General features: G+C 44.6%; 1 protein-coding gene across 1 annotated transcript; it reads right to left on the reverse strand.

The window, feature by feature from the left end:
• Nucleotides 1-9,662: 9,662 nt before the first annotated feature.
• LOC311114070 (SLIT and NTRK-like protein 3) lies at nt 9,663-25,894 on the reverse strand (the record flags this gene model as incomplete). The annotated part of the gene is made up of 9 exons (XM_084189345.1): nt 9,663-10,744; nt 21,979-22,105; nt 22,345-22,564; nt 22,655-22,758; nt 23,499-23,689; nt 24,057-24,700; nt 24,971-25,086; nt 25,285-25,536; nt 25,676-25,894. 9 exons carry the CDS (start codon nt 25,892-25,894, stop codon nt 9,663-9,665), a joined length of 2,955 nt encoding a protein of 984 aa, XP_084045471.1.
• Between the last annotated feature and the right edge of the window lie 308 nt (nt 25,895-26,202).

Consider the following 26,202-nt stretch of genomic DNA (forward strand, 5'->3'; position numbering starts at 1 on the left):
CCTTCTCTCTCTCTCTCTCTCTCTCTCTCTCTCTCGCTCTCTGTGGGTCACACAATGCCGATGTCGGAAGCTGTACTGTAATTGGAGAGAGACTTTTCACAATGGTGTGGGTACCAGGCATGACATCTCATATGGCTGTTTCCCCTGCAACATCACCGCAAACTGGTGCATGGTGCCAAGAGGAAAAGCCTGTGTCACCGCGCATCCTTGATGGTAGAACCGGTTTATAGAGTTTGGGACTATAAGGTTCTATCTGCATTTTGGTCAAGTTATTGACATAGCCTTGTTCTGTTCATTGTTCTCTACCTATATAGTACCCTTAATACCACAATTCATGTTAAGTTCAAAATATCAAAATTGCTGACAGCATTCAAACCAATGAGGGTTCAGAATGTTAAAGCCAATTATCTCAGAATAATATTTTTGCAGATAAAACCTTATAGTCCTAAACTCTCGTAATTGTCTGTATTGTAGTAGCATAGGCTAATGCTGTCTGTCTGCCCGTCCATTTGTCTGTCTGTCAGGTGAACTTTAGGGAGTAATGCCAGGTTCAATGCTCCCCACTGAGAATCAGCACACGCGCACGCACGCACAAACAAACTGTCTTTACAGTTTGTTTTAATCGGTTTTGTATGTGGTACATTTTCACAACTCTTAGTACAAAACTCCAAACTGTTCACACTTGTAACGCAGCCAGTCGTTCATTCAAAATCTGTTAATGTGCATTCATTTGGATTGTAAACATCTCTCACCACACACCCATTGATTCAAAATCTAAGTTTATTGTGAAATGTATAGAGGACATTGGTTTAATCACCAAAACACAACATAATGATATCTTTTCAATTTAGTCGTTTTAACTACCAGTTAATCCAATAGCAAAAATGCAAGGTATGTGTTTCAAATCGCCCTTAGAAGTGATGAAAGTAATATGCTACAGTACTGTAAATTACAGTAGATTATACAGTTTTCACATTAGGCAATACACTTACTGTAGTAGACAAACCAGTTTAAAATCTATTGGTTCACCAAATGCTTAAGTGATTAACCATTAAGCGCAGTTGGATTAAGTGATGGTCAAATGTATTTAAACAAATAAGAAGAGAAGCCCATGAAAAGTATTGTGAGCATTGCATTGTGAAAGGCAATTACTTTATATGAAATGTATTTCTAGATGAAACACTGATTAGGTTTGGTGAAAAAGTTACTGTGTGATTTTGTGTATTGTACTTAGTCAATTGAAAATGTGTTAACAGTTTTAAAAAACAGCCTTTTTGATGTTCTGTTTTGGGTTTTGTACTTTACCACATACACTGCATGAACAAAAGTATGTGGACACCTGGTCGTCGAACATCTCATTCCAAAATCATGGGCATTAAAATGGAGTTGGTCTCCCCTTTGCTGCTGTAACAGCCTCCACTCTTCTGGGAAGGCTTTCCACTAGATGTTGGAACATTGCTGCTGGGACTTGCTTTCATTCAGCCACAAGAGCATTAGTGAGTTCAGGCACTGATGTTGGGTGATTAGGCCTGGCTTGCAGTCGGCATTCCGATTCATCCGAAAGGTGTTTGATGGGGTTGGGTCAGGCCTCGGTGCAGGCCAGTCAAGTTCTTCCACACCGATCTCGACAAACCATTTCTGTATGGACCTCGCTTTGTGCACAGGGGCATTGTCATGCTGAAAAAGGAAAGGGCCTTCCCAAAACTGGTGACACAAAGTTGGAAGCACAGAATCATCTAGAATGTCATTGTATGCTGTAGCGTTAAGATTTCCCTTCACTGGAACTAAGAGGCCTAGCCTGAACCATGAAAAACAGCACCAGACAATTATTCCTTCTCCACCAAACTTTACAGTTGGCATTATGCATTGGGGCAGGTAGCGTTCTCCTGGCATCCGCCAAACCTTGATTCATCCGTCGGACTGCCAGATGTTGAACGGTGATTCATCACTCCAGAGAACGCGTTTCCACTGCTCCAGAGTCCAATGGCGGCGAGCTTTACACCACTCCATCTGACGCTTGGCATTGCGCATGATGACCTTAGGCTTGTGTGCGCGGTTGCTCGGCCATGGAAACCCATTTCATGAAGCTCCCGACGAACAATTATTGTGCTGACTTTGCTTCCAGAGGCAGTCTGGAACTCTGTATTGAGTGTTGCAACCTTCAGCACAAATATAAATATTTGATTATATCTTTTCATGTGACAACACTGAAGAAATTACACTTTGCTACAAGGTAAAGTAGTGAGTGTACAGCTTGTATAACAGTGTAAATTTGCTGTCCCCTCAAAATAACACAACACACAGCCATTAATGTAGCTGGCAACAAAAGTGAGTACACCCATAAGTGAAAATGTCCAAATTGGACCCAAAGTGTCAATATTTTGTGTGGCCACCATCATTTTCCAGCACTGCCTTAACCCTCTTGGGCATGGAGTTCACCAGAGCTTCACAGGTTGCCACTGGAGTCCTCTTCCACTCCTCCATGATGACATCACGGAGCTGGTGGATGTTAGAGACCTTGCACTCCTCCACCTTCCGTTTGAGGATGCCCCACAGATGCTCAATAGGGTTTAGGTCTGGATACATGCTTGGCCAGTCCATCACCTTTACCCTCAGCTTCTTTAGCAAGGCAGTGGTCGTCTTGGAGGTGTGTTTGGGGTCGTTATCATGTTGGAATACTGCCCTGCGGCTCAGTCTCCGAAGGGAGGGGATCATGCTCTGCTTCAGTATGTCACAGTACCACTCGGGAAGTCTCCCGAGTGGCGCAGTGGTCTAAGGCACTGCATCGCAGTACTAGCTGTGCCACTAGAGATCCTGGTAAAATCCAGGCTCTGTCGTAGCCGGCCGCGACCGGGAGACCCATGGGGTGGCGCACAATTGGTCCAGGGTAGGGGAGGGAATGGCCGGCAGGGATGTAGAGCATGGTCTTTGCAACGCCAGGGTTGATAGTTCGATTCCTACGGGGGCCAGTATGAAAAAATAAATAATGTATGCACTCACTAACTGTAAGTCGCTCTGGATAAGAGCGTCTGCTAAATGACTAAAACGTAAAAAATGTAATGTTGGCATTCATGGTTCCCTCAATGAACTGTAGCTCCCCAGTGCCGGCAGCACTCATGCAGCCCCAGACCATGACACTCCCACCACCATGCTTGACTGTAGGCAAGACACACTTATCTTTGTACTCCTCACCTGGTTGCCGCCACACACGCTTGACACCCTCTGAACCAAATAAGTTTATCTTGGTCTCATCAGACCACAGGACATGGTTCCAGTAATCCATGTCCTTAGTCTGCTTGTCTTCAGCAAACTGTTTGCAGGCTTTCTTGTGCATCATCTTTAGAAGAGGCTTCCTTCTGGGACGACAGCCATGCAGTCCAATTTGATGCAGTGTGTGGCGTATGGTCTGAGCACTGACAGGCTGACCCCCCACCCCTTCAACCTCTGCAGAAATGCTGGCAGCACTCATACGTCTATTTCCCAAAGACAACCTCTGGATATGACACTGAGCATGTGCACTCAACTTCTTTGGTCGACCATGGCGAGGCCTGTTCTGAGTGGAACCTGTCCTGTTAAACCGCTGTATGGTATTGGCCACCGTGCAGCAGCTCAGTTTCAGGGTCTTGGTAATCTTCTTATAGCCCAGGCCATCTTTATGTAGAGCAACAATTCTTTTTTTCAGATCCTCAGAGAGTTCTTTGCCATGAGGTGCCATGTTGAACTTCCAGTGACCAGTATGAGGGAGTGTGAGAGCGATGACACCAAATGTAACACACCTGCTCCCCATTCACACCTGAGACCTTGTAACACTAACGAGTCACATGACACCGGGGAGGGAAAATGGCTAATTGGGCCCAACTTGGACATTTTCACTTAGGGGTGTACTCACTTTTGTTGCCAGCGGTTTAGACGTTAATGGCTGTGTGTTGAGTTATTTTGAAGGGACAGCAAATTTGCACTGTTATACAAGCTGCACACTCACTACTTTACATGGTAGCAAAGTGTCATTTCTTCAGTACTGTCACATTAAAAGATATACTCAAATATTTACAAAAATGTGAGGGGTGTACTCACTTTTGTGAGATACTCTATGTGTGTGTGTTACATTAATTATTTAACAAACTATTTCAGTGTCTCTGTGCGTCTCCCAAAAGGTTGTAAGTCTTTTGGGATTTAAGTAACGGCCAGAGTCCCGGTCTGCATAGTCAGAGATATTTATTCATTGAGAATTCTGAAACAAAATGGTGGTACAATCCTTTTACACACATAAGTCATACGAAAAATCCTGCATCCCCCCCCCCCCCCCCCCCCCCCCCCCCCCCCCCTTAGGCGGCCTGTATTTTTCCACTATACACATCTTGTAAGCACACACACACCTCGGCTCAGCTCATGTTTTCGTCTGCTCTCCTGACCATCACTGTTCTTATCTTTTTCCACTCCTTGCTCGGCCAAGTGCAGATATCGCATCCTCCCTAAATTGGGAGGCCCCTTTATCTTGGTTTAGACAGTTCTCCATTGTTGTCTGGTCTAACTCTTACTCACATTGCTAAATAGTAGCTCAATGGTAGCTTCCTGGTCCTACACTCACACATTTCTAACACATTATACACAGTTTCAGGGTGTAATAATTAGTCATTAATAATTAATCTATCAGTGTGACAACCTTATCCCTTCAATCATTATCAGTGATAACTAAGACAGTGCAGTGAGATCCCTCCTCAATAAAACATGAGACCCTATTTATGACAGCAACACACACACACACACTTTGTATGGAGTAATTACATTTTAGTCATTTAGCAGACGCTCTTATCCAGAGCAACTTACAGTTAGTGAGTGCATACATTATTTAATTTTTTTCATATTTGCCCCCCGTGGGAATCGAACCCACAACCCTGGCATTGCAAATGCCATGCTCTACCAACTGAGCTACATCCCTGCTGGCCATTCCCTCCCCTACCCTGGACGAATTGTGTGCCACCGCATGGGTCTCCCGGTCGCGGCCGGCTACGTCAGAGCCTGGATTTGAACCAGGATCTTGTGGGGATCTATTTTCTCATAATTGGATCTGTATGTGATGAATAGCTTAGAAGGAATGCATTGGTGATTAAACATAAAAGGTTTGTACTGTACTGATATAAATTGTTTCACATAATAAGCTGTGATTCATGTGAGGAACGTTAGGGGGTAGGATGAGATAAGAACTTGTGTCTCAAAATACTAGACTACACTGCCTCTTTGTGATCTGTGAACCTTCCAAGGACGTGTACTGCAAAAGTGCTGACTTTCTGGATAAGTTGCAAAACAACTAGATGCCTGGCAACAGTGTGTAACAGTGGAGCGCCAAGGGGCTGGGACCAGCCTGTGCGCCAACGGATTGGCTGAGTAAGTCTAAACCACGCTCAGTCTCTACTCTGATTGGCCAGCAGGGAGCGGGAACTATCTCTGTCAGAGTATTTTAAGAAGAACTCATAACAATGGCTTAGTTCTCTGTCTGCCCTGCGTGGTATTTCAGTGAGCCCGTATATGAACCATCATACTTATCATACATACATTTTGCATATAATAAATTTAGCTTGGATTGAATATCTCTTGATTATGTTTTCTCTTATTCCAATACCAGATTTGAATTACGCAATTTCTAACAATCTCTAGTGGCACAGCTTGCACTGTGATGCAGTGCCTTAGACCACTGCGCCACTCGGGAATCATCCTATTCAGAGAGGGGACACAATCCATCCTCTCCTTGCACACACACAAACACACACACGTTGAACGGTCTGGACGTGAACGCTGCTTCAGATAGCTCTGGTTGGGAGAGATGAGACATTTACTTTATATAACAATATATATCACTCTGTCCATCTCTCTATACCACTGTCTGTCTATCACTGTCTGTCTATATCACTCTGTCTGTCTATATCTCTGTGCATCTCTCTATATCACTCTGTCATTCTGTTTTTGTCTCAGATCATATGTTTACTCAGGACAAAGTGTCCCTAACCCAAACAAACTGCAGAAACCAGTTCGTTCTCATATTTATATCTGGCTTGATTAAATGTGTGGGGAGTGGTATTCAGTCCATGTGTGCCACCGATACACAACAAAGAGGTATTGTTAAAATGATTATTGATGCCATGTCCTTTCAGAACATTGTTTTAATGAGTCAGGTTTTATATGATATGAAGCACTGGTTTATGGTTAGTGTCCTTCTGTGCATAAGGGATTATTAAACACAAATGAGAAGTTAGGCTGGTTACAAGATTCTAGATGGCCTGGTCCCAGAGGTGCAGTGGATTGACAGCAGATCCGATAAGATCTCTAGCAGGCACAAAGAGGGATATAAATCTTGAATGTGCTGAGATGTTGAAATAGTGTAAATATGCCTGATGCTTTTGTCATGCTCTGCAATTTATTCATGGGTGTATGTCTGTTGTCTATTAGAAAAGTACATACTAAGTTGAGTCAATCTGACTTACCTTCAGTGCTTAGACCCATGAATATATTTATTTTAAATAATGACATGATGTATGGTTTCCCACTGGGAAAAAAACTGGTACAATCAACGTTGTTTTCACGTCATTTCAACGAAAACCATCTATGTGGTGACGTTGAATCAACGTGGAAAACTGATTGGATTTGCAAAAAGTCATCAACGCAAGGGCATCTTTGTTTCAACCAACTTTTCACCTAAATCCACTGACATGGTGACATTTTTTGTTGATTTCACGTTGAATTCACGTTATGTAAATCAAAAGTCGACGTTGAACTGACGTCTGTGCCCAGTGGGTTGTTTGTATGTATGTGCAGAGAGAATGAAAGCGAGGAGGACAGGTTCATAGGCTGAAATGGAATAAATGGAAAGGTATGAACCCACCCTTTGATATCTCCTCCCACCATCCACCTTAGGCGTGTGTGATTGTGCATTTGTGTTGTGATACCTCTAACTGTGCCTCTAATAGCAGATTGTCAGTCTCCCTCCTGTGGCAGTCAGAGGAACAGCAGGCGGCAGAGACCTCCGAGACCAAATGAATTCACCACACTGCACCCCCCTACGCACACCGCCCCTAGGCTCCACAGTTTAAGATGTTCTCCTCACAAATAGATTGCATAGATTTCCTACCATTAATACAGCAGATTTCACGCTATTAGTGACTATCTATATTCTTCAATGTTTCATGTCCTAAGGCCTCTCTCTTTCTACTCTCTGTTACGCTCTTTTATTCTCTCTCTCTCTCTTTTGGTTTGTAAGTGTTTAACACTGCTTATAGACTTCATACCTCAAAATACTGCCTTCATGCATCATTAGAGGACAGCGGAGCATGTGTGTGTGACTGTGTGTATGTGTGTGTGACTGTGTGAGTGTGACTGTGACATACTACATCAAACAGCAATGAAAGAGCCTGCTCTAAATGTACTACTTGGGGCCAGTGTGTGTGTGTGTGTGTGTGTGTTTGTGTGTGTGTGTGTGTGGCACAGTGTAAGTCAAGCCATGATTTTAGAGTAGCACCCTTTATTGTATATATTATGTGGTCAGTGTAGAGAAGGCTAAACCAGATGCAGAATTGTCCTTTACACCAGGGCTGGCCAACCTTCCTCCTGCAGAGATACCCTCTGAACAAGCTGCTTTTCATCGCTAAAATGAGGTGTGTTTATGTTGGGCAAAAGCCTGCACCTACAGTAGGGTCATGACTAGCTTCCACAGCCACAAAGTCATAATTATGGCTATACCCCGCCTATTTTTACAATTTCTCTTCTTAAAAATTTATTTTAAACCTAACAATAACCTTCATCCTAACATTAAGCACACTGCTAACCTTATGCCTTACCCTAACCTTAAATTAAGACCAAAAAGCACGCAAAAAAGCCCATACATGTTTAATATGCGGCCAATCTTGACTTTGTGTTTGTGGTAACTAGTGGAACCACCCTGTAGCTCTCCAGGAGGAGGACTGCCCATCTCTGCTATACACTGATATAATATGATCCCGTACAGTAGCAAAGCTCCAAAACACAAGAAACTAAGAATAAATATATTCACAATTTCCTCTAATATTTGTAGGAGATAAAAGCATAAAAAGGTACTTCCTTTAAAAGATAATAATCGATAGAAGTGTCTTTCCTGTGTCGAAATGCTTCGTCCTGGTTTCCTGTCCTTTATCCCACTCACAATTCCTCTGAGAAATACTTGAAATCCAATGAAGTGACTTGATTGCCGTTGTCCGATGAAAGTCAAGTCAACATCCCCTTTAGGAGTTTATAGCTGTGTCTCATGGTTCTCTCGCATCCCGAAGGTCCTTATATTCCACCTGAGAACAACCACTCCCAGAGCCCCATTCAAACTTTTCCTGTACAAGACAGGAAATGCAAATATACAAACATAAATAAACTCTTACAAATGCAAATATACTCCTCTGTCTCTTCTCAGGAGGAAGGCTACTTTCGACTATAATCTGGGAAATAATAGCTTTTGATTGAATAGGGCCCTCAGCTTCTCAGAGCAGCTCTGAGTCCCAGCCGTTAGTATTCAAACCTCTGTTTAGATAAATAGATCTGTGTTCATAGAAAAATAAGCCTTGACCACTTGCTGGCTGCTTGCAGGCCCCGGTCAAATACTTTCAAATACTGTACTTGAGCTACGCTTGAGTTAGTTTGCCCAGTACAACTGTGGAACCAATGGAATAGCCCAATAAGTGTGTAAGCTAAATCCAAACTCACCTCAAGCACGTTTTTGAAAGTATCGGACATGTGTATTAGACCCAGGTCTGGCTGCTAGTTGCTAAGGCACTTGACTGTCATATCTCTCTCTCCCTCTTTCCACACCACCAGGAGGCTGGTGAGGGGAGGACGGCTCCTAATAATGTATGGGATGGAGGTAATGGAATGGTACCCAACACATGTTTGATACCATTCCATTTATTCTGTTCCAGCCATTACAATGAGCCCGTCCTCCTCAATGAAGGTACCACCTGCCGCCTGTGGTCCACAGTAACACTTAGACACAGTGACACTAATACCAGGGATGTAGTGTCCAGGGTAAACACACTTCAACACCTCTTCCACATAGTTTTCATATGGTGAAAAGTCTTTATGCTACATTAGATGCCCATCAGACTGGGACTCTGTGTTTACACCCCCCTCTCTTTACCACTTAATTCCTGACTCATATCCTCCCTGTGTCTCAGTCTCTCTCTCTCTCTCTCTCTCTCTCTCTCTCTCTCTCTCTCTCTCTCTCTCTCTCTCTCTCTCTCTCTCTCTCTCCGTGTTTCATTATGTTATTGGAGTGGCAGAGCTACTGAGTGTCTCATCAGCAGGTCTTTAGAGAGCTAACATGAACACACCCCCCACCACATTGTCTAACTTGAACACACACACACCCACCCCATTGTCTAACTTGAACACACACACACCCACCACATTGTCTTGCTTTGTGATGCTGGGAATAAAAAGTCATCAATGGTACAAAAAATAATTGCTAGTCTCAGGCACTGATCTAGGATCAGCTTACCCTCTCCAAAGCCTCATCTAAGGGTCACTTCATCTTAGTCCTAACAGCTCTCCCCACACACAGGTTTACCTCTGCATATCAACATTTTCAAGACATGACATAGTACAGGAGCCATTTATTGTCATTGCCAGCGGTTCCATAGTAACATTATATATTAGAACTGATAAGATCTGTTCAGGACCTCCATGTAATCTGGCTTGGTACTGAGTCTCGCTCTCAGCTCTCGCGGAAACTCTGAGTTCTGGCTCTGATTACTACTGCTTGGCCCCGCACACACTGTCATTGTAGTAACCACAAGGGATTGGTTGGGTTCCTCTTTGGGTTCGGGGGGCTGAGGGGTTTGAGGAGGGTGGGGATAGCGTGGTGGTGGGGGACGTGTATACCTGTCCGGCAGGTCTCGGAACTCTGGGACGGCGGCGGACATTCCGGAGATCCCAAAGAGGCAGTCAACCAATCCCACCTTGGGGGTGGGGCCCTGGCTGTCTATGACCGTTGGGCAGAGGGTCCCGTTTCCGCTGAGATCTGAAAGAGGGGGTCCCACTGCCCCGGCAACGGTACTGATGGGGGGGGGGGACACCATGTTCCACTCTCTCTCTCTCTCTGCCACCAAACAATAGTGTCCTTCGCTCTCTCTCTCCCCCGCCGAGCGGTATCTTCCCACATTCCCTTTCTCTTTAGAACCAGAGAACTGCTGCTGTTGTTGCCATTGCTGCTTCACCGCTGAATCATCCTCATCCTTATAGACTGTGTTACTGCATATGTGTGTTGAGGGACTGAGGTTAGGGTTAGGGCCAGGGTCGGCGGGGAGGATGCTATCGTAGACGTGGCTATGCTCCAAGGCAGACAGAGGAGGAGGAGGGGTCTCCGGTACCGGTAACCTGTGGTGCTGCTGCTCGGTGAATATCCCACATTCCATCTGGATCCCGGCCAGATCCACCTCTCCCTGCCGCCGGAACGGCAGCTTGTCCCGCCTCCTCAGGGCGTAGGCGATCAGCGCCGCTGCCGCAAAGAACGCCGACACGAACAGCACCAGCAGGCTGAGCACCAGAACCGACAGAGGGATGGAGGCCTTGGTGAGGGGACCCAGGGGGCCATGGCCTGGCACAGGGTAGCCCAGAGAGAAATCACCGTCTGGGGCTGTGGAGCTATTCCACTCCCCCTGGTTCTCCTCCGTGGCCTGGTGGGTGTCCAGGTCTGGACAGAGGAGGTCCAGGGAAAGAGAGCGAAGGTCTGTACCTACAACAAAGATACACAATATAAAGAAAGGCACTTTCTTTAAGTCATTGAAGCGCAACAAACCAAACAAATATAGGAACAACAGTGGAAATGCCGCCCCATGCATTCACCTAAACTGCACACCTGTGTAGAGGAGCGTCAACTTCATACATCCATGCCAGACATCAACCACAATGAGAATACGCAAGGGCCTCCCTTCACTGGCCAGAGAACACAAGAAGAGGGGGGCCACGTTCACAGCAGGAGCCCTCCCCCCTTTGGTTAATTTCACACCTCAAGCATAGGACAATGCACAGGACAATCAGCCTTCTTCCTGCAAAAGGGCGGCAGGCACCTCCAAATGGTACTCAGACGGCCTGATGAAGACTGAGGATGACTACAACTCAGCCAAACTACTTCTCCATGGAGAAAAATGGAGAGCACCCAAAGTGCCTCAAAACGCTCTTATTTCATTTACATTTACATTTTAGTCATTTAGCAGACGCTCTTATCCAGAGCGACTTACAGTTAGTGAGTGCATACATTTTTCATACATTCATTCATATTTCCTCAAGCTAAAAGGTGTAATATGGTTTCAAATTCTGTCCTCTTTCATAAATGTAGCCTTTTTCCTATCCTCCCTTTCCTACACTTCACTACTTCCTGTCTTTCCTTTCCTACACTTCACTACTTCCTGTCTTTCCTTTCCTACCCTTGTTATTTCCCTCTGATTCCTTCCACCGTCATCCTATGCTGTTTATTTGCTATATAGCATCGATTCAGAGATGTTATGAACCCCGTCATTCTATGCGGTTTATTTGCTATATAGCATCGATTCAGAGATGTGATGAACAACTAAAACAACATATTTCAATGTTTTTTAGAATATCTAATGAAGGAAAATACATTTAAATGTATTAAAGGTTGATTTTGTGTATTTGTATAGCTGAAAAGTTACAGTGAGGGAAAAAAGTATTTGATCCCCTGCTGATTTTGTACGTTTGCCCACTGACAAAGACATGATCAGTCTATAATTTTAATGGTATGTTTATTTGAACAGTGAAAGACAGAAAAACAACAACAAAATCCAGAAAAACGCATGTCAAAAATGTTATAAATTGATTTGCATTTTAATGAGGGAAATAAGTATTTGACCCCTCTGCAAAACATGACTTAGTACTTGGTGGCAAAACCCTTATTGGTAATCACAGAGGTCAGACGTTTCTTGTAGTTGGCCACCAGGTTTGCACACATCTCAGGAGAAATTTTGTTTCACTCCTCTTTGCAGATCTTCTCCAAGTCATTAAAGTTTCCAGGCTGACGTTTGGCAACTCAAACCTTCAGCTCCCTCCACAGATCTTCTATGGGATTAAGGTCTGGAGACTGGCTAGGCCACTCCAGGACCTTAATGTGCTTCTTCTTGAGCCACTCCTTTGTTGCCTTGGCCGTGTGTTTTGGATCATTGTCATGCTGGAATACCCATCCACAACCCATTTTCAATGCCCTGGCTGAGGGAAGGAGGTTCTCACCCAAGATTTGATGGTACATGGCCCCGTCCATCGTCCCTTTGATGCAGTGAAGTTGTCCTGTCCCCTTAGCAGAAAAACACCCCCAAAGCATAATGTTTCCACCTCCATGTTTGACGGCTGGGATGGTGTTCTTGGGGTCATAGGCAGCATTCCTCCTCCTCCAAACACGGCGAGTTGAGTTGATGCCAAAGAGCTCAATTTTGGTCTCATCTGACCACAACACTTTCATCCAGTTCTCCTTTGAATCATTCAGATGTTCACTGGCAAACTTCAGACGGCCCTGTATATGTGCTTTCTTGAGCAGGGGGACCTTGGGGGCGTTGCAGGATTTCAGTCCTTCACGGCGTAGTGTGTTACCAATTGTTTTCTTGGTGACTATGGTCCCAGCTGCCTTGAGATCATTGACAAGATCCTCCCGTGTAGTTCTGGGCTGATTCCTCACCATTCTCGTGATCATTGCAACTCCACAAGGTGAGATCTTGCATGGAGCCCCAGGCCGAGGGAGATTGACAGTTCTTTGTGTTTCTTCCATTTGCGAATAATCGCACCAACTGTTGTCACCTTCTCACCAAGCTACTTGGCGATGGTCTTGTAGCCCATTCCAGCCTTGTGTAGGTCTACAATCTTGTCCCTGACATCCTTGGAGAGCTCTTTGGTCTTGGACATGGTGGAGAGTTTGGAATCTGATTGATTGATTGCTTCTGTGGACAGGTGTCTTTTATATAGGTAACAAGCTGAGATTGGGAGCACTCCCTTTAAGAGTGTGCTCCTAATCTCAGCTCGTTACCTGTATAAAAGACACCTGGGAGCCAGAAATCTTTCTGATTGAGAGGGGGTCAAATACTTATTTCCCTCATTAAAATGCAAATCAATTTATAACATTTTTGACATGTGTTTTTCAGGATTTTTTTGTTGTTATTCTGTCTCTCACTGTTCAAATAAACCTACCATTAAAATTATAGACTGATCATGTCTTTGTCAGTGGGCAAACGTACAAAATCAGCAGGGGATCAAATACTTTTTTCCCTCACTGTACCTGTCCCACTATTCAAACACCATTCAAGGGAAGTGGGACAGTACTATAAATCAGATTTCATAAAATATAATAATTGTTTACATGAGTAGTTATTATATTTTATAACACTACCAACAACTATTAATTTTAACACCAATATGTTGAAATATAATTGACAGAATGGTTTCAAATGAGTTTCAACGGATCACCCCATCTAGGAAAACTGACCACACCCACTACAATATCACACTAACCAAAACCATTTTTTCATGCACAGAACACATTCAGCAACAACCCAAAAACATGAGTTATGATTGGGTTGCAAAATTACCATAGGACAGTACCCTCCAACACAAATGTACCACTCCACCTGATGTCCCACTAATGCTGACATCCTCCTAAGCCTGTCGAGAACACAGCTGTTTAAATCTTTGATATAGAGTATTAATGTTAATCTAATTGTGAATCTAACTGTCGAGAACAGGGCTAGAGAAATACAGTTGTTTGATTTGAGAAGGACGGGCAGTTAGTTGATAGACACGAGACCATAGTGGGAAGTTCGTATGATACGCACTACAGCAGTCTCATTGATTTGATATCAACTCGTTATAGGCCGTAACGAGTTGCCACGGACTGAGGAGCAACTTGTGTGAATGAAATGCGTGAATGGCCGTGTAGAAATCTCTGGGTCATAATTGCCTAATTTTGAGCTTGCCTACAGACATAGCATACTGGTTATTGTTTTGAGTCGTAATCAAATGCTAGTCTACACAGTTGTTCTGGCGAGATTGTGATAACCAAGCTTTACCCTGTACAGTCGTGGTCAAAAGTTTTGAGAATGACACAAGTATTGGTCTTTACAAAGTTTGCTGCTTCAGTGTCATGAGATATTTTTGTCAGATGTTGCTATGGTATACTGAAGTATAATTACAAGTATTCCATAAGTGTCAAAGGCTTTTATTGACAATTACATTAAGTTTATGCAAAGAGTCAATATTTGCAGTGTAGATCCTTCTTTTTCAAGACCACTGCAATCCGCCCTGGCATGCTGTCAATTAACTTCTGGGCCACATCCTGACTGATGGCAGCCCATTCTTGCATAATCAATGCTTGGAGTTTGTCAGAATTTGTGGGTTTTTGTTTGTCCACCCGCCTCTTGAGGATCGACCACAAGTTCTCAATGGGATTAAGGTCTGGGGAGTTTCCTGGGCATGGACCCAAAATGTTGATGTTTTGTTCCCCAAGCCACTTAGTTATCACATTTGCCTTATGGCAAGGTGCTCCATCATGCTGGAAAAGGCATTGGTCGTCACCAAACTGTTCTTGGATGGTTGGGAGAAGTTGCTCTCGGAGGATGTGTTGGTACCATTCTTTATTCATGGCTGTGTCCTTAGGCAAAATTGTGAGTGAGCCCACTCCCTTGGCTGAGAAGCAACCCCACACATGAATGGTCTCAGGATGCTTTACTGTTGGTATGACACAGGACTGATGGTAGCGCTCACCTTGTCTTCTCCGGACAAGGTGTTTTCCGGATGCCCCAAACAATCGGAAAGGGGATTAATCAGAGAAAATGACTTTACCCCAGTTCTCAGCAGTCCAATCCCTGTACCTTTTGCAGAATATCAGTCTGTCCCTGATGTTTTTCCTGGAGAGAAGTGGCTTCTTTGCTTCCCTTCTTGACACCAGGCCATCCTCCAAAAGTCTTCTTCTCTCTGTGCATGCAGATGCACTCACATCTGCCTGCTGCCATTCCTGAGCAAGCTCTGCACTGGTGGTGCCCCGATCCCGCAGCTGAATCAACTTTAGGAGACGGTCCTGGCGCTTGCTAGACTTTCTTGGGTGCCCTGACGCCTTCTTCACAACAATTGAACCTCTCTCCTTGAAGTTCTTGATGATCCGATAAATGGTTGATTTAGGTGCAATCTTACTAGCAGCAATATCCTTGCCTGTGAAGCCCTTTTTGTGCAAAGCAATGATGACGGCACGTGTTTCCTTGCAGGTAACCATGGTTAACAGAGGAAGAACAATGATTTCAAGCACCACCCTCATTTTAAAGCTTCCAGTCTGTTATTCTAACTCAATCAGCATGACAGAGTGATCTCCAGCCTTGTCCTCGTCAACACTCTCACCTGTTAACGAGAGAATCACTGACATGATGGCAGCTGGTCCTTTTGTGGCAGGGCTGAAATGCAGTGGAAATGTTTTTTGGGGATTAAATTCATTGTCATGGCAAAGAGGGACTTTGCAATTAATTGCAATTCATCTGATCACTCTTTATGACATTCTGTAGTATATGCAAATTGCCATCATCAAAACTGAGGCAGCAGACTTTGTGAAAATTAGTATTTGTGTCATTCTCAAAACTTTTGACCATGACTGTAGTTTGTCAGCAAATGGTACTATTGTTTGGAATAAATGCGTCAACTTGTAAAAACCTACAAGTACGTTCCGCTTCGCACATTTGTTCTAACCACTATAGGCATTGGTCTTTGAGCTGATTAAATAATATCAACTCATCCTTCTTGGTTTATGTCGCATAAAACCCTCATGGAATTGTTCACTCTCTCTCTTCCGAACCGAACAGCTGCACCAAGGTGCTAAAAGTGAGTTTGACTCGCTCAAACCGCAGAAGTTATTAAAACTGATGGTGTTCATGGCCTTAACTGACTTGCTATTCCGTGCAGAATATAACACTGCTAATTAAATGCAAATGTTAACTTTTTAGTTCTCTTCAGTTAGTGAAAGACAGCGAGATTGAAAGAGAAAAAGCTCCCTCTCTCCCCGTCTAAATGACTAACCGCCTACCAGAGTGTATAGGCATATTCAACTTTTCTTGTGACGTGTTGTAAGGTCGTAACCTAGACATTTGTAATCCCTACATCTTTCTAAACAATATATGTTTTGTTGGGTTAATGTTAACATAGTAACCTGTACTGGTGTATCCCACTGGGCACACACTGGTTGAATCAACGTTGTTTTCACGCCATTTCAATAACATTACATTGAACCAACGTGAATTGACGTCTGTTCCCAGTGGAATGTTATCAGTGGCTACACATTGAGTTTAACCACGTCACAAGCTGACGTGATACTGGTTCCCTGTTGTGTAATACTGATAACAGCATACCACGTAATTCCCTTAGCGTGAGTGGTGATGATTATAGGAGCCGCCTCCCATATTGTACTGTCCCACACTATCACCCTATAGTCCCAAGGCAATGGTTATGTTTGTTATAGCCTTTGTTATGATGCAATTCAGCCACAGCCAAAATCCTTGGATTTGGCAATTTTGTCACTTGGTGTTCAATGAGCTTAGGCTATTCTCCAAAACTAAAAGAAAATACTAAAACACTACAATAAAAATCCCACTTTAAACTGAATAGACTGTCTGGTAATGAACTGTTTGTGGTCATACTTGCCGTTTGTGGTTTAATTTGTCTGTTGTGGTGTGATATTACTGATCCTTTTTTTCAACTTCCCCTCTGCTAGCGAGTGAAATTGTAAGTGATTGCTGATTCTTCTCCATAGCCGTTTGCGCCTTAAAACCCTTTAGGTGCATTCATTTTAACGCTTGTTCTAAGGTTGTACCCTAAAAGCAAGTTTGTGTTTGTACCTGTACCTCTCTATTCGGAATAGATGTACTGTTTTGCAGAAGAATAGCCTACTAGGTGTAAACTGCTGTTGGCTCCTCCTGGTGATATTTTGGACATTGCTACTAAGTTTGTAACTGGTAACCTGGAGTATCTGTATTATTGCCTCTCTCTCTGAGTCGAGGTACTGTTTTTGGTAACAAATGTAGCTAAATAGGCTGTCCAGTGTTTGACTGGTAGCCTACGGTTATTGAGCTGCTGCTAGCAATAGAGTATGGTCTGAATATCCACCCTATTGTTAAGAATTTTCTGCTAGTGAGTGCAAGGGGGGTTGCCATGCTCCCTCATGGAGACTAGATTTGACTTAGTCGTACATTTTGATTTAGACACTTATCTTAAGGTGATAATCTATAACTGTGGTGTCTCCAAGTACCCTTCTCATTGAGGTAGGTGTACACTTTTATTTTACCGAAGGAATGTTCAGTGTCAACTAATATCGCCATTGATTGTCCTGCCAGTAAGTGAAGTGAGGCTGAGCATCCCCACTTGCCTATACAACTGTGACTAAGATGTTTGTTTTGGCACTCCTGTAAAGGTGAACCTAACTATTGTGCCCACTAGTATCCATCTCTTTGTATTGGGCGTACTGTTTTTGCGTGTCCAAATTAGCATCGCTAATAGTCAAAGCCTATGCATGACAACCCCCCTGGGCACACCCTGGTTGAATCAAATATGTTTCCACGTAATTTCAATGAAATTACGTTGAACCAACGTGGAATAGATGTTGAATTGACGTCTGTGCCCAGCGGGAAGGTACACAACCTTGTTTATATAATAATTATAGGAGCCACATCCCATATCGTATTGTCCCACACTAACATCCTGTAGTCCCATAGTTTGGTTATGTTTGTTATAGCTAAATGACTTGTAAATACTGTAGCTATTGAAATAGCTGTTCTATGATACAGCCTACAGTAGCAGCCAATGTGTGATGTTCCATGTAGACATACATTCCATGAGCCTTTTGAAAACATTAACCTTTTTAGCCACTTGTCCTTCAGACAAGTACACTATATATACAAATGTATGTGGACACCCCTTCAAATGAGTGGATTTGGCTATTTCAGCCACACCTGTTGCTGACAGGTGTATAACATCTAGCACACAGTCATGCAATCTCCATAGACAAACATTGGCAGTAGAAAGAGCTCAGTGACTTTCAACGTGGCACAGTCATAGGATGCCACCTTTCCAACAAGTCAGTTCGTCAAATTTCTGCCCCAGTCAACTGTAAGTGCTGTTATTGTGAAGTGGAAACATCTAGGAGCAACAATGGCTCAGCCGCAAAGTGGTAGGCCACACAAGCTCACAAAACGTCACATTTCTGCCCTGCTAGAGCTGCCCCAGTCAACTGTAAGTGCTGTTATTCTGAAGTGTGTCACGTTCGTTGATGAACGGGTCAGACCAAGGCGCAGCGTGATATGTAAACATGTTTATTACACGAATAAACACACAACAAAACAATAAACACACGACACGTGACGTCCTAAGGTACACACAACAAACCTCACACGGAACAAGATCCCACAACCCACTAGTGCCAATAGGCTGCCTAAGTATGGTCCCCAATCAAAGACAACGAGCTACAGCTGCCTCTGATTGGGAACCACACCGGCCAACATAGATCTAGACATACTAGACTTATAACATAGACCTACACCACATAGAAAATACACACCCTGACTCAACAAATAAGAGTCCCGAGAGTCAGGGCGTGACAAAGTGGAAACATCTAGGAGCAACAACGGCTCAGCCGCAAAGTGGTAGGCCACACAAGCTCACAAAATGGGACCGCTGAGTGCACGTAAAAATCGTCTGTCCTCGGTTGCAACACTCACTACCGAGTTCCAAACTGCCTCTGGAAGCAACGTCAGCTTAAGAACTGTTCGTCGGGAGCTTCATGAAATGGGTTTCCATGGCCGAGCAGCCGCACACAAGCCAAAGATCACCATGCGCAATGCCAAGCGTCGGCTGGAGTGGTGTAAAACTCACCGCCATTGGACACTGGAGCAGTGGAAATGTGTTCTCTGGAGTGATGAATCACGCTTCAATGCCCATGATTTTGGAATGAGATGTTAGACGAGCAGGTGTCCACATACTTTTGTTCTCAAAGTATGAACGAATTCACTGTCCTTTTAACCAAATTCAAGCAGAAACTCATGTCCAACCTGAAGGAAAACACACCCAGATTGTAATCTAATCTAGATTGTAATCTAATCAACTAAATTTAAATGATAGGATTTAAACTGTCGCTCCTTCTTTGAACTATCTGCTGTCCAATGAACTGAATAACACAGTTTTCCTGTAACACAACCTGGTCTCAGATTATTTTGTATTATTCTGTACGTAAATTCGGGAGACCCCATTTAGTATGATATGTTACGTATCGTATGGTATGTATTAATTTGTGGATGTCCATCATCCATTTTGTATGATATGTTACGAATTACAATTCGTATATGTTATGAATTGCAATTAGTACAATATGTTACGAAGTGCAATTCGTACAATATATTACGAATTTGCAAATTGTACAATATGTTACGAATTTGTAAAACGTATGATATGTTACGAATGACATTTTGTTGTTGCTAACGTTAGCTAGGTGGCTAAAGCTAACGTTGAATAGCTGGCTAACGTTAGCTAGGTTAGGGGTTAGGGTTAAGGTTAGTAGTTAGGTTAAAGAGTTAAGGTTATGGTTAGGGTTAGGGGAAGGGTTAGCTAACATGCTAAGTAGTTGCAAAGTAGCTAAAAAGTAGTAAGTAGTTGAAAAGTTGCTAATTAGCTAAAATTCTCCATGATGAGATTCGAACACACAACCTTTGGGCTGCTAGACTTTCTCGAATATGCCTACCTATCCACTCCGACCAACCACCCTTCTTTAGTTTTTTGCCTTAAGTAATCTTCTGTCTTATGTAGGGCTGTTATGGTGAGCTTCATTAAATGGGTTTCCATGGCCGAGCAGTCGCACACAAGTCTAAGATCACCATGCGCAATGCCAAGCGTCAGCTGGAGTGGTGTATAGCTCGCCGCCATTGGACTCTGTAGCAGTGGAAATGCGTTCTCTGGAGTGATGAATCACGCTTCATCATCTGGCAGTCCGACAGACAAATCTGTGTTTGGCGGATGCCAGGAGAATGCTACCTGCCCGAATGCATAGTGCCAACTGTAGAGTTTGGTGGAGGTGGAATAATGGTCTGGGACTGTTTTTCATTGTTCGGGCTAGGCCCCTTAGTTCCAGTGAAAGGAAATGTTAACGCTACAGCATACAATGACATTCTAGATGATTCTGTGCTTCCAACTATGTGGCAACAGTTTGGGAAGGCCCTTTCCTGTTTCAGCATGACAATGCCCCCGTGCACAAAGCGAGGTCCATACAGAACTGGTTTGTCGAGATCGGTGTGGAAGAACTTGACTGACCTGCACAGAGCCCTGACCTCAACCCAATCGAACACTTTTGGGATGAATTGGAACGCCGACTGCAAGCCAGGCCTAATCGCCCAACATCAGTGCCCGACCTTACTAATGCTCTTGTTGCTGAATGGAAGCAAGTCGCAGCAGCAATGTCCCACCATCTAGTGGAAAGCCTTTCCAGATGAGTGGAGGCTGTTATAGCAGCAAAGGGGGGACCAACTCCATATTAATGCCCATGATTTTGGAATGAAATGTTTGAAGAGCAGGTGTCCACATACTTTTGGTCATGTAGTGTATGTGACTGAAAATGTTGTTGTATTGTGTTGTATGATGCAAGAAACCACAAAAAGAAATAAAATGCATTATTATTCCCATACCATTAACATTAAAGAGAGTCAGACAAAAACATATGCTAGCCTTTGCCTATTGGCTTAGCTTATTCAAGCCTGTCTCAAAATACAACACTGCCCCTTTAAGATATAAAAAATGCTGTTTACCTGACTTGCTTATCAATGATGCCTAGAAATGTACATGTTTTGTGCTCTTGCAGGAATCAATCACTCCCCAACTCACTAACTAGCAAAGAATATGCACAAATGTGCACACGCGGCTACATACATTGATCTCAAAACAAGCGCAATAGAATCCTCCTCCGGTCTGCTCTGCTTAAAACAAAATCACATACTAAGTCTTGTGTTTTTGGTATGTTTCATTGAAAGCGGCTAATATTATGTTGATTCGATCACAATTCCCACATTACAGGGAAAAGTTGATATTATAAACCACAGGTGTCAAACTCATTCCGCCAAGTGTCTGCGGGTTTTCGCTCCTCCCTTGATTGATTAATTAAGGTCACTGATTAGTAAAGAACTATCCTGACTAGCAGACACTAGGCCCTACATGTATTGAGTTTGACACCCCTGGTGTAAACTAACGGGGCAAACTCTAGTATAGCTCAATCTCATGTGACTCTGCACGGGCTTGTATAAATCAGCTTAGAGGAAACATTGCTTCTGAAATCCGTTGTTTTGGACTCTGCGTGCTTGGAGAGTTCTCTGAAGACCGTTGGTTCCAGACAAATATGTAAGAGAGTTGTCCAGCTCGATCTCATCTTCCCAGATTTTAATGTGAGCGTATAATCTGTGTTTGTTACTTTTGTATCTGTTATTATTGGCTATCTTTCCCTGAAAATTGCTGTCTCTATTCGTATTCAGGACATTCAAACTGCTTCTCTTTTTTCCATTTCATGAAATGCTATGGAAATACCCCACACATTTTCCCTTCCTTTCTTAGTTTGATTCCATTTAGCATTTTGCCAAAATCTTTATTATACATTCATCCTGTACATTCAGCACATTATCCTGGTTATTTCTTAATAAATCTGTTGTTTATAAAGTATCTACTGTTCTCCATGAATGCGTTGCCTTGTCATTTAAAAGTACTCAATTGCCTTCAGATAGAATTATATGATAAGTTGTATTTATCCCTTGTTGCTAAATGATAGTTTCTTAATGACTCAGAACAAACAAGTGGTGCCCGATTAATTAATTCACAAAGACAATCCTTTACACATGGGAAGTGCGGGAAGCGTCAAGGGGAGGGGAATGGTAATGTGAACTGTGCTGCCATGAGACTTAGCACCAGTACCTGTGGTCTCTTCTGGTGAGTGACAGACCACCTCCCCCACCACCACCACCGCACTCAGGCCCTCCAGCCAGCGCTTCAGAGGGGCCGCATCACACCTGCACTCCCATGGGTTCTGCTGCAGGTCCACCTGGGAGGAGATAATGACAAAAGGAATGTGATTGGTGCTGTACAAAATTATACATATCTGGACTTGTCCAGTTAGATGCTCTTGGATTCCCTTTACAGACAGACTGACACACACATCTGTCCCCATACACTTTACACACAAACACCTATACCCATACACACCGCCCCACAACACACACCCTGTCTGCACACACACGTAACCCCCTACAAACACCCCTCCCCATCCCTTCCTCCCCCTACCTGCACCAGTCCAGTGAGGTGCTCTAACACCCCCTCTACAGGCAGGCTGAGGAAGTGGTTGTCGCGGAGGTTAAGGCGGGAGAGGGAGATGCCCTGGAACACTCCGACAGGAAGTGACCTCAGCAGGTTAGCGTTGAGGAAGAGCAGCTGGAGAGACGGCATGGGGCTGAACACTCCCGCCTCCACCACACTGATCTCATTGTACTCAAAGTACAGGTACCTACAGGGAGACATGATCATATAGAAGCCAGGAGCGTGTGTTTGTGTGTGTGTGTGTGTGTGTGTGCATGTGTGTGCCTGTCAGTCCTACCTGAGGTTAAGAAGACCCAGGAACATGTGTGGGCTAAGCCTCTGCAGTTTGTTGCCGTTCAGGTAGAGACTCCTCAGGGTCGGCAGGCTGGAGAGCGCTCCCTCCTGGAAAACCAGACAGAGAGAAAGAGAGAGAGAAAGGAGAGAGAGTGACAAAGAGAGAGAGAGGGGGGGGGGGAGAAAGAGACAGAGAAAGAGAGAGAGCGTGACAGACAGAGAGGGAGAGAGAGAGCGAGCGAAAGAGAGACAGAGACAGAGAGGGAGCAAAAGAGAAGGTAAATACAGGGGCGTCTTGCCCATTGCGCTACAAGGCCCCTCAATTTTATCCATGTGTACGCTGTAATCTAGGTAATAGGCCTATTGTTTATTTTTTACGCATAATTAAATCATAGATATCAAACGTGGCCATCAGTGCTCCCCGTGTATGAAGCCTCTGGCAAAACATAATCTGAACCCTAGGAGATCCTCTGGCTAAAGATAACCTGAATAAAGGAGATCCTCTGGCTAAAGACAACCTGAATAAAGGAGCTCCTCTCGCTAAAGACAACATTAATAAATGAGATCCTCTGGCTAACGACAAACTGAATAAAGGAGATCCTCTGGCTAACGACAACCTGAATACAGGAGATCCTCTGGCTAATGACAACCTGAATACAGGAGATCCTCTGGCTAACGACAACCTGAATAAAGGCGATCCTCTGGCTAACGACAACCTGAATAAAGGCGATCCTCTGGCTAACACCAACCTGAATAAAGGAGATCCTCTGGCTAACAACAACCGGAATAAAGGAGATCCTCTGGCTAACAACAACCTGAATAAAGGAGATCCTCTGGCTAACAACAACCTGAATAAAGGAGATCCGGTTGTTTCCCAGGTGAAGTAGATCCAGACTGGAAAAATTCCAGAAATCGGACTTATAGATCCACTGGATGAGGTTGCCGCTGAGGTACAGCTTCCGTCCGTTGAGGGGGCGTGGCGTGAGCTGGGACACGTTATGGAAGCCCCTCTCCTTACAGTTGACTGTCAACCCTAGGTCTGGAACAATTATAGTGAATCAACTTTATCTGTACAGCTCTTTTCATACAACATTTCAGCCCAAAGTGTTTTGCATTGAGCACATATGCAAAGGTAGTCTCAGCAGTATGACATGATCAGACACAGCGGGGCGACTTCCTGTTTACAGACAACAACATCATTCAGATTTGTCACTACTGGTGCGTAGTGCCATGATTGTCCCTGTAGTTTGTGTCCCTTGTGGCATGGCCACATTGTGAAGAGCCCAATAGTAGCAGTCTTGGCCTATTCAAATTTTGTTGTTGTTTATATCTGTGAGCAGGAAGTCACCCCGATGTGTGTGATGATGTCACACTGCTGAGCCAAAGAGGTACCATCCAAACTGTACCTGAGATGTGGAGGTTACAGGTGCACCCCAGAGGACAGATGATGGGGATGGGGGGGCGAGTCTGGTACCCCGCGATGGGAGGGGGCTGGTTGAGGAGGCTACGCTGGGTGGGGGGCGTCCTGGAGGGCCGGGGACGCTTGGTGGGCCGAGGGGACCTGTCTCTCTCCCGCCGCTCCGCTGATGATGAAGACGTTGACGAAGATGAGGTATGTGTGTTCTGATGGTGAACCATGGAGGATGGCTTGGTGGGTCTGGGCATCCCAGGGTTGGGGTTCGCTTTGGGGTTAGAGGGCAGAGGCTGAGGAGGCTGTACCCCTCCTTGCTTCTCCCTCTCTCCCTCCTTCTCCTTCTCCTTTTCCCCCTCTCCCTCCACCTCTCCAGCACACAGCTCTTTGCGTGGTATCTCCCTCAGGTCTTTCCCGTGCAGGTGGAAGGGGTATTCGCAGGTGATGTCCCCCACCACCGCAGTGTAGGGGATGTGTCCCAGCCAGGTCTGCAGCTGGACAGCCTCACAGCCACAGATCCAGGGGTTCTCCTCCAGCTGGATCTCCATCAGGCTGCGGCCCACGTACTCCAGGGTCCCGGCGTAGGCCAGGCTCTTCAGACGGTTCCCCCGCAGGTCCAGGTGGGTCAGAGACACAGATCTGGGGGTGGAAGGGATCATTAGGGCTGGGGTCAATTCCATTTCAATTCAGGAATGAAACTGAAATTCCAATTTCCACATTGCGAAAAATTGGAATTGGAATTGGTGATCATGTTATTGAAGAATAAGGAACATGATTGATACATGTTATAAATGTGATTGAAAACAACTTTTTCAGACAGTTACCTTGGTCAGAGTGAGAAACAGACCCATCATGTGGACATGGTAAGGCACGTGTAACACAGTGAAGGGTTAATAAGCAGGTAGATACCTGAAGAGGTGAGGAGGTAGAGCAGGGATCAGGTTGTCGTTGAGGATGAGCACGCGTAGTTTATGCAGGTAGCGTAGCGCCCCGCTGTCGATGCGTTTGATGACATTGTAGTCAGCCTGTAGGTAGAGGGGATAGAGGTAAAGTCAAATGACATTATGACACAAACAGGAACTCATCCGGCTCAGGAGATCACACATAACTTATTATCGTTGTCACAGTAAGTATGGATGATGACTGATCACAGTGATTATTGATGAGGATTGATCACAGTGTTTATTGATGGTTCTGATGGGTAGTAATGATGGCAGGCCTACCTGCAGGTACTCCAGTGCCTCCAGGCCAGAGAAGGTGTCGTTGCGGAACACCTCCAGTTTGTTCTCGTGGAGGTAGAGGCGTCTCAGTGTCCCCAGACCATGAAACGCTCCGGCGCGGATGTCCTGCAGCGCGTTGTTGCCTAGGTTTATCGCCACGGCATTGCTATGGTGCAGGAAGCCGTTGCTATAGAGACGCCTCAAGGAGTTCCTCTGCAGGTTGAGCTTGAAGGGGCGGAGCCAGGACTGGGACACCTGATTGATTGATTGATTGGTTGGTGGACTTTATTTTTATCATATACAAATGCAGTACAGTGCAGAACAGGGCTGTTTATTAATATACTACTGCAGTATGTATATTATAATATGAAGTACATTAGATTAAGGTAATCACCTGGCTGGCGTTAGTGAAGCCCCGCCCATCACAGTGCACGTGCAACACGCCCTCTTTGACCTCGCACGTGCACGGCTCGAAGCACGGTTCGTCCACCTCCTCCTCCGAGCTGTCCACCATAGGGGTGTGTGTGGAGGTGGGCGTCGGGGTGTGAGTGTGTGTGTGTGTCGGGGTCACACACCCCAGGACCACCACAGACAGCAGGGAGAGCCACAGCATCCTGCCTCCTCTGCCTTCAGCCCAGCCCAGGGCAGCTGCACACACCCACCCCTCACCGCACTGCATACAGAAACACACACACACACATGGCTACTGTTAAATGGAATTCTACCAAACCCACCAGAGTGATGTTAATGCATGTCCCTTTGTTTAAGAACTACTGGCACCATCGCGTTAACGTTACTGTACCTAGTACTCTGGTTTCACATCCTGGAACCACCACTTGGACAGGTACCAGAATTAACTTGGTCTTCACATGAGTGAAAATATAGTTTTATATAGTTTTATTATATAGATATATGAGTTAT

This window comes from Coregonus lavaretus (assembly GCF_964263955.1).
Source record: "Coregonus lavaretus genome assembly, contig: HAP1_SCAFFOLD_854, whole genome shotgun sequence".
NCBI lineage: Eukaryota > Metazoa > Chordata > Actinopteri > Salmoniformes > Salmonidae > Coregonus > Coregonus lavaretus.